Source organism: Portunus trituberculatus, chromosome 28 (genome assembly GCF_017591435.1).
Source record: "Portunus trituberculatus isolate SZX2019 chromosome 28, ASM1759143v1, whole genome shotgun sequence".
In the NCBI taxonomy this organism is placed as follows: Eukaryota; Metazoa; Arthropoda; class Malacostraca; order Decapoda; family Portunidae; genus Portunus; species Portunus trituberculatus.
In genome coordinates, this window is record NC_059282.1 from 2348720 (window position 1) to 2364769 (window position 16050).

At 40.7% G+C, this 16050-nt stretch overlaps 1 protein-coding gene across 1 annotated transcript in view; it reads left to right on the plus strand.

Annotated features, from left to right (window-relative positions):
• LOC123509981 (protein unc-13 homolog A-like) overlaps positions 1 to 16050 on the plus strand; it is a 417157-nt gene continuing 401107 nt past the window's right edge. The window contains 1 exon segment of the mRNA XM_045264620.1: positions 1 to 287. Within this exon segment, the coding sequence (XP_045120555.1) occupies positions 266 to 287 (22 nt within the window). The 5' untranslated portion in view covers positions 1 to 265.

The window sequence follows — 16050 nt, forward strand, 5'->3', positions numbered from 1 at the left end:
ATCGAGTTGGGTGTTAGTGTAATGTAGCCCAGCGTGGGAGACAGACGGTGGCGCCACTCTCCCGCACGTCGCTAGGTCCCGGTGTTATCCTTGGGGCCTTAGCGGTGGTCAGTGAGTGTGTGAGGGAGTGCCCGGAGGTGGATAGGGCTTGGGAGTGCACAACATGGAGGAGGCGGAAGGCTCACGAGTAGTCGGTAGTCAGGAAGTCAGAGTGGGCCAGCGTATCTTCTAGTTTTGCTTTCCCCACAAGCCTGCTGAGGGGAATATGTCTCTCCTTAGCGTCACAGGTGAGTTACGGGACCTGAAGGAGGCGCTGCAGTAGAGGTTACTTGTGTACTATCTCTCTTCTATCTCCCTTCCTATCCCCCTCCTCTCTCCCCCTCTTGGTCTCTTTCTCACTCTCGAGGTCACCGTTACGGGCTAGGTTGTAACTCAAATGTGTGTGTGTGTGTGTGTGTGTGTGTGTGTGTGTGTGTGTGTGTGTGCGTGTGTGTTTGTGTCAGTGATACAGACAGGAGTTGGTGGTGCCGTGTACAGGTGAAATGATGTCGAGTAAAAATAAATAATAATAAAGTGTGCGTGTTTGGGGATCTACATTGTCTGGAAATCGTGTGTGTGTGTGTGTGCGTGTGTGCGTGTACGTGTGTGCATGCGTGTGTGTTACGTTATGTATTTAAAGGGTGTGTACAGCTATTGTGCGTTTTCTACTATGTATTTGAAGGTCAGTAGTCACGTTATTACTAGACAATTATGGACTGTTTTAAGAGCTACTGTGTGTGTGTGTGTGTGTGTGTGTGTGTGTGTGTGTGTGTGTGTGTGTGTGTGTGTGTGTGTGTGTGTCACTGAATTATATATACCCCTTTGTAGTGCAGTGCTGTTGTGACTGACGGACGTTCCCTAACATTTCATAATCTTTTGTATTGGTGGCGATCACGGGATGGCCATGTACTACTGCTGATATTAACAACAGTGACATACAGTGCCTCAAAACACCGCCACACACACCTGTAATAGAGACACTGGCCGATGCTCTTGTACTGGTCCAGATAGATGAAGTTCGTAGCATTGGTGGTATTGTTATTATTATTGTGGTGGTGGTGGTAGTAGTGGTGGTATGGCCTTTGAGTCAAGTGATGCATTCTTAATCAGCCAGCGGCCCGCAGAACCCTACCTGCATTGTCCCTCCTGATTGCTTTACCTGTACGCCCGGGGACAGGTGGACTGGTGAGCTGGGAACACTGCGAAATTTACTTACCTTTATTCGAGGAAAGAAAGGCAGTTACGGAAAGTAAAAGAATGGGAAATCTATCTTTAGTGCTGGAGAAATTCGCGAAAGAGAAAAGGAAGAGGAGGGAGAGAAATGATGGAGAAGGTACCATACTGTGACAAAGAAAGGCAGTCACGAAGAAGAAAAGAAAGACAAGGAGGAGGAATGATAGAGAATGTATCTTTAATGCTGGAGAAAGAGGGAGAGAAAGGGAGAAAGAAAAAAAAAAGAGCCAACAAGAAGAAAAGGAAGTGGAGAAAAAAGAAGGAAAAAAAAAAAAAGATGATACAAATAACGTGAATAATTACGAAAGATAATTAACTTGTCTCGCAGGATGAAGACAGTGCTTTACTCATCTATCTATCTACTTATCTAGCGAGTCTCCCCTTCCCTGGGCCGTAAAGTGACAAGGGGGTGTGGACAGCCTGATAATTCGTAAGGCTTTAGCGGGTCGGAGGTACATTGGGCTAGTTTGGGGTGGCTCTGGCGAGTATTGCTTCCTTTTGGGCGTGGTGGAGACCGCGGGATTTTGGGTGCGGTTGGGCTGTTTGGGCTGTTAAAAGTATTATCGAGATTTGCAGATGGGAAAGAGTAGTTTTGATTGAGTAAATATGCGTGGGCGTGGTTTCTGGGGTGAGTGAGGAGTGGGTGGTGAGTGGACGCGGGGAATGTGGGTAATTTGAGTTGGATTGAGTGTTGTAATTGATGGGGAATGTGTTTAGTGCTCAGTTAGCGTTATCTTGATCCTGTGAGCGCTGTTACTGGAGACTGAAGAGATAAGAATGCTGTTCGGGGAGGGATAATAATAGATCGCTTCTCTCTCTCTCTCTCTCTCTCTCTCTCTCTCTCTCTCTCTCTCTCTCTCTCTCTCTCTCTCTGTGTGTGTGTGTGTGTGTGTCCGAGTGATTTATCTGTGCACACACACACACACACACACACACACACACACACACACACACACACACACACACCGCGTAGTGTAGTGGTTAGCACGCTCGACTCACAATCGAGAGGGTCCGGGTTCGAGTCCCGGGAAGAGGCGAGGCAAATGGGCAAGCCTCTTAATGTGTGGCCCCTGTTCACCTAGCAGTAAATAGGTACGGGATGTAACTCGAGGGGTTGTGGCCTCGCTTTCCCGGTGTGTGTTGTGTGTGATGTGGACTCAGTCCTACCCGAAGATCGGTCTATGAGCTCTGAGCTCGCTCCGTAATGGGGAAGACTGGCTGGGTGACCAGCAGGCGACCGAAGTGAATTACACACACACACACACACACACACACACACACACACACACACACACACACACACACACACACACAGAGAGAGAGAGAGAGAGAGAGTTACACAACCAACCAAATCATGTATCAAGAAAGAGAGAGAGAGAGAGAGAGAGAGAGAGAGAGAGAGAGAGAGAGAGAGATTCCCTATACTCTCTCTTCGTCTCCCTTCCTCTCCCTTTCCTCTCCCCTTCCCCTCCGCACGCAAAAAAAAAAAAAAAAAACTGAAGCCCAACAATCGCCTTTATTTGTTTCGTTATTCGCGCTTCTGAGCAAATGAAACGGGTTCACATGAGCGTTGTGAAATCCGTGAAGCAGCGATGACAACTAGGATGAAATGATCTCCGAAGCCCATCCTAACCTGACTCAACCTCACTTAACCCAAACCTGACTTGACCTAACCTAACATAACCTTACTTGACTTAACTTAATCTAATATTCCTAACGTGACCCAACCTTCCTTTTTCGATCTTAAACTTTACCTAACCTAACCTTACCATACCTAAACTCCTTACTTAGCTTACATCACCTAATATTCCTTCCTAACGTGATCTAATCCTACTTATTCCAACTTAAACCTTACCTAACCCAACCTAACCAACCCAACTCAACTCAACTCAATCCAACCTTAATCCAACCTAACTAAACCTAACCTAACCTAACCTAACCTAACCATACCATACCATACCTACCCTAACCTAACCTAACCTAGCCATACCATACCATACCATACTTAGCCTAACCTAACTCAATTAATCTTAATGCAATTTTACTTATAACCTAACCTCCCAACCACCAAAGCTAACCGAACTCAGGATAGCTTATCTAACGTAACCTCACCAATCCTTCCCTCACCTAACGTAATCTTACTTAATCTATCCTTATTTTCTTTCTCTTTTTTTCCCTTTCAAAAATTTACCTCCGCCCTTTTTTTTCTTGATTTTTCTCATTTCAATCCATTTTCTTTCTTTTTAATCTTTTGTTTTTTGTTATTTGTCTCTATCATCTTTGCTTCTTTGGTTTATCGTAATTGTTCTTTCTATCCTTATTTTCTTTCTCTTTTTCTCCCTTTCAAAAATTTACCTCCGCCCTTTTTTTTTTTTTTTGTGGTTTTCTTATATATTTGTTTTCTCACTGAATCAATTTTTTTTTATTATTTGTTATTTTTCATTTGTTTTTATCATCTTTGCTTCTTTGGTTTATCATAATTATTCTTCATTCTATTTTCCTTCACTATTTTTATTTTTATATTATTGTTGCTTTTAAACTTAATTTCTTTCATTTTTTATCCATCTTTCCGACTTATTTCCTTTTTCTGTTCTTTTCTTAATTTTCTTACGTGTTTTTCTATAAATCTGTCTGTCTGTCTGTCTGTCTGTCTCTCTCTCTCTCTCTCTCTCTCTCTCTCTCTCTCTCTCTCTCTCTCTCTCTCTCTCTCTCTCTCTCTCTCTCTCTCTCTCTCTCTCTCTCTCTCTCTCTCTCCCCCTTTTTTTTTCCCTGCAGCAGAAAGGAACACAAAAATCGCATCACGAGGAGGATCTTTCCCATCACTCCTCCTCCTCCTCCTCCTCCTCCTCTTATCATCACCCTGAAATCATGGAAACATTTCTCCTTTTGCTGGAAGATGAGGCGAAGAGACTTGTATATATAACACTGGATTGTAGCGTGGGTGGCTTATGTAAGTGTGTGTGTGTGTGTGTGTGTGTGTGTGTGTGTCTGTAAGGATTCATACTCCAGCCTTTATCTCGTCTATACAACTCGGCTTTAGGGAGAGCAAGGAGCGCGCCACACACACACACACACACACACACACACACACACACACACACACACACACACACACCGCGTAGTGTAGTGGTTAGCACGCTCGACTCACAATCGAGAGGGCCGGGTTCGAGGCGAGGCAACTGGGCAAGCCTCTTAATGTGTAGTCCCTGTTCACCTAGCAGTAAATAGGTACGGGATGTAACTCGAGGGGTTGTGGCCTCGCTTTCCCGGTGTGTGTTGTGTGTTGTGGTCTCAGTCCTATCCGAAGATCGGTCTATGAGCTCTGAGCTCGCTCCGTAATGGGGAAGACTGGCTGGGTGACCAGCAGGCGACCGAGGTGAATTACACCGTACTGTACTCAAAAGGAAGTGATGTGAATAATTCAATTTACTGTGTGTGTGTGTGTGTCTGTGTGTGTGTGTGTGTGTGTGTGTGTGTGTGTGTGTGTGTGTGTGTGTGTGTTTTACTTTCTTTACTCTCTTCCTTATATTCTGCCTGCCCTTTTCTTTTCAATTTTTTTCTTACTTTTTTTTTCCTTCGCGATAAATCCATGTCGGCTTTCACTGTTTTCACTGCACTGAGATCGACAAGCGCGCTGAGGTGCTTCACGCGATGCTGAGAGAGAGAGAGAGAGAGAGAGAGAGATTATCCAGTATGTTTTGTAGATTAATCCATATTTGCCCCATTCTCTCTCTCTCTCTCTCTCTCTCTCTCTCTTTTTGTCCTGTCACCTGCTTGTTTTCCCTGTGTTTTTTTCTCGCTGAGCTCGTGTCTACCTGTTAAGCCTTATCAGGTGAGCAGAGGCGATTAACTCTTCACTCACTCCCACCTCCCCCTCTCTCTCTCTCTCTCTCTCTCTCTCTCTCTCTCTCTCTCTCTCTCTCTCTCTCTCTCTCCTGCTCATTTTACTCCTTTTCTTTCTATTTCTTTCTATTGCTATTTTCCTTTCACAAGTTCTTTCCCTCTCCTTTTTTTTCTTGTCTTCTCTTACTCTTTTTCCTTTTTCCTGTGTCGTTTCCCTCTTTTTCTTCCCTTTCTCCCCTTTATCTCTGTCTCTGCATCACTTTCCCTCTCCTTCACTGTCTCTCTCTCTCTCTTTCCTCTGTCTCTGTCGCTGTCTCGTGTGTTCTCTCTTTCACCGTCTGTCTCTCCCTCTCTCCTTCTCTCTCGGTCTGTTCTCTCCGTCCGCCAAGTCGTGATAAGCGGAGATAAGACTCAGTTTAACCATGATAAGAGCGTCACACCTGATAAAGAGGCGCCTACGCTCTTTAATTGGTCACGGCGTGCAGGTGTGAAGAGTGTGTTATACTATACTGATTGGCCTCATTCCATCGTGTGTGTGTGTGTGAGAGAGAGGGAAAGAGAAAGGAGAGTGAGAGGGAGGGAATATGTAGTAGCTTTGCCAGAGTTGAGAACTGTGTCAATCCTTGCTGCTCTTTACACTCGTGGAGAGAGAGAGAGAGAGAGAGAGAGAGAGAGAGAGAGAGAGGGGACAAAAAGTGCGAGGGAGAACGGTAAAAGAGAGGACAGGGATTTAAGATGAGAGAGAAAAGAGTAGGTGAAGGAGAATGAATGAAAAGACGTAGAGAAAGAGGAAAAGTGTTAGGGAAAGAACAGAGAGAGAGAGAGAGAGAGAGAGAGAGAGAGAGAGAGAGAGAGAGAGAGAGAGAGAGAGAGTTTTAGGAAAGAAAATATGAAAAAGAGGAATGGATAAAGGCAAGTGAACTACAAAAAGTGAGAAAAACCTTTAGAGGGGAGAAAAGGCAGCGGGTGGAAGTAGGGAGGGGAAAGATCGAGGGGAGGGGGAGAGAAGAAGGGGCGGGAGAGAGAGGGAAGGGTGAAGGGGTGCTAAATACTGTGTAGTGAATGCAGTAACTGGTGGGATGTAAGAGGGGGGGGGAGGGAGCTGACAGAAATAGCGTCAAAATAAACAAGCAAACAAAATAGAGAGAGAATATACACGTACTTTTGAGAGAGAGAGAGAGAGAGAGAGAGAGAGAGAGAGAGAGAGAGAGAGAGAGAAATAGGAACAAACATGTATATTTTATTATGTTGAAGTGAAATAGAAAGGCATAAATAAGAAATAAAAGAAACAAGTGTGTGTGTGTGTGTGTGTGTGTTCTATTTCTATTATTATTTTTACTTTATTTATTGTGTTTCTTTCTTTTGTTTATTTGTTTATCTGTCCATGTTTATTATCGTTTCTCTTTTCCCTTCCCTTCACTTCCCTTCCAGTTTTCTCTCCTGTGTGTTTGCTTCATGGTTTGTGTGTTTGTTTGTTTGTTGTCTCATGTTTCGATTTCTTAAGATTATTTGTATAGGATGTGTTGCTAACAATAACAACAACAACAACAACAACAATGATATTAATAGAAACAGCACTGTCAGTAATAATAATAATAATAATAATAATAATAATAATAATAATAATAATGATAATGGTGTGTGTGTATGACTTTAAATGGCTCTCGAGTGTGTGTGTGTGTGTGTGTGTGTGTGTGTGTGTGTGTGCGCGCGCTTATTACTTGAACACAATACTCTTTTTTCCTTTCCTGCATCTGCGAGTGTGTTGTTGTAACCTGTCGTGCAGTGAGAGACAAGACAGCACTGTGTTACCATGCAAGGATTTCTTTGACTACTTCTGTGAAAGTGGTTAAAGTGAAAGAAACGTTCAGATAGATAGAGAAATGGATGGACAGGTAGGTTAGTGATGATAAGTACTATGATAAGTTCTCTATATCATTATAAAACAAATATTAATGAAATGAAAGGAGCTCATATTTTAGATGGAAACACATTCTGCCTTGTTGTGGTCATTACATTATAAGTTCCGAAAAAGAAATTTATTTGACACACCACACTAAAGGATGAAGGAAATGGAAACCTCTTAGAATATTACACACACACACACACACACACACACACACACACACACACACACACACACACACACACACACACACACACACACACACACAGAATGAATATCTAAATAAGAAAAAAAAAAAGGAAATTCAATAACGCTAAGAGTAAAATTGGAATCACACACCTGCTGCCTGACCTTCCCCGCACCCCAGCACACCTGCCGGGCCACACCTGCGCCGGGACGAACACCTCAGGCCTCGCAAAATAGCGCAAACTCATTTCCAGGACAATACTTTTATATATTGCTCCGTTTTTCTGTATTTTTCTGTATTTTTAACCTCATTTTTTCCCCTCTGAGCATATTGCTTGAGAGAGAGAGAGAGAGAGAGAGAGAGAGAGAGAGAGAGAGAGAGAGAGAGAGAATCATTAGTCTTCAAGATAACCTTCTCCATCACCTCCTAAGTTTACTTCTCTGAAATAAATGGTCTCCTCCTCCTCCTCCTCCTCCTCCGTCATCTTCTTCATCGGCACTTTTACTGACTTCCGCTCTGCATCTCCTCCTCTCTTCTTCTTCTTCTTCTTCTTCTTCTTCTTCTTCTTCTTCTTCTTCTTCTTCTTCTTCTTCTTCTTCTTCTTCTTCTACTCCCCTCCTCTCCATCCTGGTTAGCATTTTCTCCCTCCGTCTCTCTATCTTCCTTAAAAGTCTCTTTCTCTTTCCTTACCATCTCTAACTTACCTCTTCCCCTCACCTCTTCCCCTTACTCATTCCCCTCACCTCTTCCCCTTACTCATTCCCCTCACCCGTTTCCCTCACATCCTCCCTGTACCTCTCTTATCCCCTTTCATATCCTTCCCTACCACCCTCACTGTCCCTCTCACCCTCCCCTCACTCTCCCCTCACCTGGCGTCTCTCAGGTTCACAGGTAATGGGAGCTGGTGTGTTCTCTTCCCCTTAAGTAAGAGAAGGAAACAATGGACCACTCTCTCTCTCTCTCTCTCTCTCTCTCTCTCTCTCTCTCTCTCTCTCTCTCTCTCTCTCTCTCTCTCTCTCTCTCTCGTCTTTCCCTTTTCCCCCTTTCTTTATTGAGGTCCATTTCCTGTTTCCCCTTTCTCATTCTTGTCTCCTTCGTCTGCCACTCGATTTTATTATTTTTTACGTGTTTCCTTATTTTTTTGTTTTTCTTTTATTTTTTTCTTTCGTTTCGTTTTTTTTTGCTTTTTTCCTCTTTGTTTTTTAGTTGTTTTGTTTTTCGTGTTTTGTTTTTTCTTTTTTTTTGTAAATTTTTTTGTTTTTATGATCACGTGTAATTTTTCTATTTTCTTGTTTTTCTTTCTCTTTCTTTTGTATTTTTTTCTTCTTTTCTTTCTCGAAACGACACTTCTTGTTTTTGTTTTTGTTTGTGGCGTTTTGTTTTCCTTTGTTTTATTTCTTGTTTGCTTTTCTAGTCCTTTTTTTTTCCTTTTTCTATTCTCTTCGCTCTTCTATTTAGATTTCCTGTTCCTTTATTCTTCATTTCTTATTTCTATTTATTTATTTATGGGATGTATTAGTTATTAAAATCCTTCCTTTCTCTTTCTCTCTTTCTCTCATTTTCCTTTTTTTTTTTTAAGTTATATTCTACGTCTATTTCTTTTAATCTCTTCAGTATCATGACACCTTTTCATATTCAATCAGGTTACTATTTGGTGATTTAAACAGCTTCAGAAACTCGTGTGGGGGATTGAAGTAGTAAAGAATCTGATCGTGACGCGTTTCCATATTACATTCTGCTTACTATTTGGTGATTTGATACAGCTTCACAATCTTACGTGGGGGATTAAAATGGTGAAAACTGTGGCCATTAACTCCTTCAGTACCATGCTTACTATTTGGTGATTTTGTATACCTTCAGAAACTTACGTGGGGGATTAGAATGGTGAAGACTGAGGCCATTCATCTTTTGACCTCCATAGACCCTCCCTAATGTCAATAAACTGGTCTAATTCCATCAAAAACTCAGTGTAAAAATGCGTCCCAGTCCTGAAAGGGATTAATATACATTTATTTTCAGTTTTATGATTTATTTCAACTATTTTAGGCATTTATTTAAGTTCTATTTTTCTATATTTTTTCCCTCGTTTTTTTTTTTTTTTTTTTACGTGTATTTATTTACTATTTTCATGTTCCGCTCTAGAATATTTATCTATTGTGTTTTATTTATTTTTTGGTTTGTTCCGTGCACTGATCCCTGTCCCATTTTCCTTTTTTTTTTTTTTTATTTCGTTTAGTTTTGCAATATATTTCATCCGCTTTATGTTGACTTATTCCTTCCGCTTCATGTTTATTTTGCAAGCCGTTTTTATTTCCTTTCATTTCTTGTTCAGCTTCCGTCTCTCTCTCTCTCTCTCTCTCTCTGCTTGTTAATGTTGCTTTTCCTCTACAAGTTTGTTTCGTTTAAGATTTTCATTTATTTATTTCCTTAATTATTTTTTTTGTAATGCATTATATATATTCTTCGTCTTTTTTTTTCTCTTTTTTTACGTCTGAGTGAGTAAAGATTTATTTTAATCCTATTTACGTTGCTTTTTTTTTTTTTTTAATTTTCTCTACTTATTTGTTGATTTATATTTACGTTTTGTTGATCTCTCTATCTGGATCATATTTTATTAACTTTTCTTCCACTTTTCTCTTTTTTATTCATTTATTTCTCTCCTTTACATTTTATTTTCGCATTTTTATTTCATTTTAGTTCAGTTAGTGCTGTGTTTTTGTTTTTGTGTTCGTCAGTATTACGTTTTCTTTAACTTCATGACTTCTGCTTGTGTTCCTCCATGCCTTCATCTTTTTCCCTCAACAATTTCCTCCTTCGCCTCTTCTTGTTTCCTTGTTTCCTTGTGTGTTTTATTTGTTACATTTCAATTTTTTTTTATTTTTTTTTGTCTTGTATCATGTTTTCTCTTTTCCGTTGTTTATTCTGTTTTATTTCCTTTATTTGATTCTATTTCCCGTCTTTATTTCTTATTCTTCCATTCTTCTTCTTTTTATTCTTTCTTTTTTTTTCTATTTCTCTTATTCATCTCTTTCTTTTCATTATCTTTCTTTTTTCTATTTCTCTTATTCTTCTTTTAATTCTTTCTTTTTCTATTTCTCTTATTTTCTCCTTTTAATTCTCTTTCTTTTATTATTATTTCTCTTATTCTTCTCCTTCTTTTAATTGTCTTTCCTTCTTTCCATTTCTCTCCTTCTTCTTCCTTCAATTCTCTTTTCTTCTTTCCATTTCTCTCCTTCTTTTAATTTTCTTTTCTTCTTTCCATTTCTCTTACTTTTCTTCTTTCTTTACTCTTTTCCTGCATTTCTTTGTTTTATTTACTTATTTACTGTTTTTTCTTCTTATTCTAATTGATTTAACTGTTTTTATTTTATATTTTCTCTTTCTATTCCAGCTTTTTTCTTTTCTCTTTTCATCTCGTAATTTGTAATCTTTTTATTTTTTTCCCTTTTTCCCTTTTTTTTTTCTTGCATTTGGTTACTATTTGTGTTCTCTCATCTTCTTCCTTTTCCGTTATTCTTTTTCTCCTTTTTTTTCTTACTCTCTTTCTCCTTTTCCTCCTCCGTCCATTATTTCTTTTCTTCTCCTTTCTTTCTTTCTTTTCTTTCCTTTCGTGTCTTTATTTTGTTTTATGTATTTTCCCTTAATTTCTTTTCCATTAATTTTCTGTGTATCGTTTTAATCTCTCTCTCTCTCTCTCTCTCTCTCTCTCTCTCTCTCTCTCTCTCTCTCTCTCTCTCTATCGTTCCTGCAACATTCCTCTCTTTTTTTTTCTCTTTTCTCCTCTATCGTTTTTTTTTTTTTTTTTTTCTCTCTTTTTTTTTTTTATTTTTGTTCATTGTTTTTCTTTACATCAACCTCAATTTCTTCATTTATTTTCCGTTTTCTCTTTTCTCCTTTTCCATCATCCCAATTTTCTCTTTTTCCAGTTTTTATTTTATCTCTATTTATTTTCATTTGTAATTCTTCCTATTCCTGTTTTCTTTCTTCTTATTCTTATTTATTTTGTGTGTTTATTCCTTTGTTTCTTTCATTTTCTCTTATTTTCATTTACGTTTTTTTTTGTAACTTTTTTGTCATTCGTTTTTCTTTTTCATTTTTCTTTCTTTATTTTTCATTTTTTTTTGCGTCTTTCTCTTCTTACAAAATCATATTACTTGTCTCCTCTCATTCTCTTTCTCTCTCTCTCTTCCTTTCTTCTCTTTCTCCTTATGATTCTTTTTTTTTTTTTTGTCGTAAACCCTTTTGTCTTTCTCCTCTTTCCCTTCCTTCTCCTTTCCTCTTCTCCACGTTTTTATTCTTCCTTTTATTGCAATCCCTCTTATCTCTTTTCATTCGTTTCCTCTCCCTTCTCTTCTTCCCTTTTACCATATATATTTCTAACATTTTCCTCTCTCTCTCTCTCTCTCTCCTTTTCTTTTTCTTTCTCGTGTTTCTCCTTTTCGTTCAGGATTGAAAATGTTCTCTTCTTCCTGTTTATCTGTTTCTTCCTCCTCTTCCTTCATTTCTCTCTCCTTTCTCCTTTTTTCATCCTTTCATATTCTCTTGTAGGATTTTCTTTCTCTCTTCTTCTCTTTTCCTTCGTGTTTATTCCTTGCCTCTTCTTCCTTCTCTTCCGTCAGATTGCTTCCTTATACTCTCTCTCTCTCTCTCTCTCTCTCTCTCTCTCTCTCTCTCTCTCTCTCTCTCTCTCTCTCTCTCTCTCTCTCTCTCTCGCTCTCGTAATATTCCCAACACTTTTTTTTCCATTTTTTTTGTGGCAGTAATCCTTCCTTTTCTCTTTTTCTCTCTCTCTCTTTCTTTTCTCTTTCTCTCCTTCTCCTTCTCCTCCTTCGTGTGTTTTCCTCAGTATGATTTACGTTCACCACGGTCTGCGGAACCATTGTGGCCAAAACCGAAGCTGCTGGTCTTCCTTCGCCTTCTGCTTTTTGTGGCGTCGTTTTAGATAGTGTTGTAGACCGCTTGTGTGTGTGTGTGTCCGTCTGTCTTTCTGTCTGTCTGCCTCTCTATGTTTCTGTATGCCTCTCTGTCTCTCCGTCTGTCTGCTTCTGTTTGTCTATCTGTCTGCCTGCCTCTCTGTTTTGTCTCTCTGTCTGTCTGTCTTTGTTTCTCTCTGTCTGTCCGAATTTCTGTCTCTCTGTCTGTCTTTCTTTGTCTGTTTCTGTTGGGGGTTTCGATGGACGTGTGGTGGTGGTTGTGGTGGCGGTGGTGGTTGTGGTGGTGGTGGTAGTGGTGGTGGTAATACTTTCTGTAGCTGTTTATATGTAGAGTATTATTATTATTATTATTATTATTATTATTATTATTATTTATTTATTATTATTATTGATATCTACCGATCTCTCTCTCTCTCTCTCTCTCTCTCTCTCTCTCTCTCTCTCTCTCTCTCTCTCTCTGTGCTTTTATCAATACACTTAGAAAAGAATTACGTAATATAGATTACGTAAATATTTGTAACTTTTCAGAGGCTAGAAACAGCATAATTCTCTCTCTCTCTCTCTCTCTCTCTCTCTCTCTCTCTCTCTCTCTCTCTCTCTCTCTCTCTCTCTCTCTCTCTCTCTCTCTCTCACTTGTTTATACCGGCTGGACTTCAAGGTCAGTCTGATCCGTGTGATGTTTGTTGTGATGTTGTGATTGTGACCTTGCTAGATGGCGCTCACTGATGTCTGTCCCTCCTCTCCTCTCTCTACTCTCTCTCTCTCTCTCTCTCTCTCTCTCTCTCTCTCTCTCTCTCTCTCTCTCTCTCTCTCTCTCTCTCTCTCTCTCTCTCTCTCTCTCAATACTCTTCGTGACCTGTATGTATTTCAACCCCTTTTCTCACTTCCCTTTCATTATCGACGGGCTGGCGTGATCCTCTCTCTCTCTCTCTCTCTCTCTCTCTCTCTCTCTCTCTCTCTCTCTCTCTCTCTCTCTCTCTCTCTCTCTCTCTCTCTCTCTCTCTCTCAGTGGTCCAACTCATCACCTTTAAAACTATCTTGGGCCAGGGACCTTGTGGCTGTGTGTGTGTGTGTGTGTGTGTGTGTGTGTGTGTGTGTGAGAGAGAGAGAGAGAGAGAGAGAGAGAGAGAGAGAGAGAGAGAGAGAGAGAATTCTGCTAGTCTTATAATACAACTGCTAAATATGGAATTATTACGAGTCTTCATGAGAGAGAGAGAGAGAGAGAGAGAGAGAGAGAGAGAGCGAACGGTAAAGGTGTGGTTATTTGTAGTGGTGGTGGTGGTGGTGCTGCAGTGGAGATACAATCAAATGGAGCAATACTACTCTCTCTCTCTCTCTCTCTCTCTCTCTCTCTCTCTCTCTCTCTCTCTCTCTCTCTCTTTCGACCTTGACCTGCCTTACAATATTCCCTTCCTCTCCCTCACGCTCTTTCCAAATCCCACCTTTTCCTCTCCTTTCTCCTCCTTTCTTCCTTCCTCCATCCCTCTCATCCTTCTTAGCCCTCTCCTTCTCCCTCTCCCTCTCCCTCTCCCTCTCCCTCTCGCTCCTCCACTTGCTTCTCTGTTAGTTATAAGACCGGAAGTCGTTATATTAGTGAGAGGTGATGAAGGGAGAGGTGAAGGGGGAGGGGTGCAGATTAGGAGGAGGAGGAGGAGGAGGAGGAGGAGTATGGTGTTCTTCGTCTTTAATTCTGGCCTTGGTTATTCTCTCTCTCTCTCTCTCTCTCTCTCTCTCTCTCTCTCTCTCTCTCTCTCTCTCTCTCTCTGGATTGATGTCGCGTTGGTTTTCTTTATTTCTCCTTTTTTTTCCTTTTTTCTTCTTTTCTTCCTTTTTGTTTTGCTTGTCTTTCCCTTGCATCTTTCATGACCTTTCTTCCTCTTCCTCTTCCTTCATTCCTTCTTTCATTTTTGCCTTCCTTTACTCCTCCTCCTCCTCCTCCTCCTCCTCCTCCTCCTCCTCCTCCTCCTCCTCCTCCTCCTCCTCCTCCTCCTCCTCCACGTTTTTCCACCTCTTCTCTTCTCTCTTCCTGCTTTTCCTCGTTTCGTTTCCTCCTCCTTTTTATCCTCTTCCTCTTCCTAGTTCTTGACCTCTTCTATGCTTTTTTCTTTACCACACACTCTCTCTCTCTCTCTCTCTCTCTCTCTCTCTCTCTCTCTCTCTCTCTCTCTCTCTCTCTCTCTCTCTTTCTGAGCCTTCCGTCTATAAATTGATAAGAGACAAAGGATTTTAACCTGTGCTCCTCCAAGCCTATTAAGGAGACGGGGAGGAGAGAGAGAGAGAGAGAGAGAGAGAGAGAGAGAGAGAGAGAGAGAGAGAGAGAGGTTGACTGACTTATTGATCCAACCAGCGTTTGTATAGGTTGACTGACTTATTGACCGAGCTCTCTCTCTCTCTCTCTCTCTCTCTCTCTCTCAAGGGTAAGGAACGCACGTTGAGCTTGGTATTAGAGAGAGAGAGAGAGAGAGAGAGAGAGAGAGAGAGAGAGAGAGAGAGAGAGAGACATACACGCAAACATATATTCAGGCACACAGACAGACACACACACACACACACACACACACACACACACACACACACACACACACACACAGTTCTTAAGAGGAAAAAAAAATGAAGAAAATATTAAGATTATTTGAATATCACCTTTTTTTATTTGACGCTTTCAGGAAATCACTCAATAAAACGAATTTTTATCTGGATTTATCAGCTCATTTCCTGACGAGGGATTACCAGAAGGAGGATTAATTGATGTATTTTCTACCGTATTTATTCTTTTTTGCTCCTCTTGCTATTCAGTGAAGCGATTAGAGAGAGAGAGAGAGAGAGAGAGAGAGAGAGAGAATTTGTGCTATGTTGGAATTAAGCATTACTACTACTCTCTCTCCCTCTCTCTCTCTCTCTCTCTCTCTCTCTCTCTCTCTCTCTCTCTCTCTCTCTCTGACATTTTACTTATTTTCATCATTTATTTTTATGACATTTAAATTTTTGTTTGTTTAAATGATTCTATGCGTCATAACTCTATTTTGATATATTTTCTTTAAAAGTCAAGAGGAGGAGGAGGAGGAGGAGGAGGAGGAGGAGGAGGAGGAGGAGGAGGAGGAGGAGGAGGAGGATGTCTTCTCTTTTTTGTCATCCTACTGAGAAGAAAAGATTGGAGGACAGTAGGGAAAGGAAGGGAAGGAAGAGGAAGAGGAAGAGGAGGAGGAGGAGGAGGAGGAGGAGGAGGAGGAGGAGGAGGAGGAGGAGGAGGACAGAGGAAAGCAGGGAAAAGAAGGGAAGGAAGAGGAAGAGGAAGAGGAGGAGGACAGGAAATCAGGGAAAGGAAGGGAAGAAGGAGGAAGGAGAGGAGAACAGAGAGAGAGAGAGAGAGAGAGAGAGAGAGAGAGAGAGAGAGAGAGAGAGAGAGAGAGAGAGAGAGGATAATCGAAACTCTACCCTATCACCTGCTAATTACTTTTCCTGGAACCTGTGTTAGCAGATGTATCGAGTGTCAAGAGAGAGAGAGAGAGAGAGAGAGAGAGAGAGAGAGAGAGAGAGAGAGAGAGAGAGAGAGAGAGAGAGAGAAGAGAGAAGAGAGACAAGAGACAAGAGAGAGAGAGAGAGAGAGAGAGAGAGAGAGAGAGAGAGAGAGAGAGAGAGAGAGAGAGAGAGAGAGAGAGAGAGAGGATGCATGGATCGAATAATAGATACAAACAAGCAGAAATCCTTATAGAAACAGATCAATAAGGAAGAAGTAGATAAGAGATAATTACAAAAAGAAGGGAATTGTTTATAGAATTACAAAAAAAAATGATAATAATAACAATAAACAAAAAATACAAGAACAACAAGATAAACACTTTCACTTAAATTCTCACTCACCCCAACACTTTCCTTCATTGCGTGTAATAAAGTCATTTTTTAAAAGT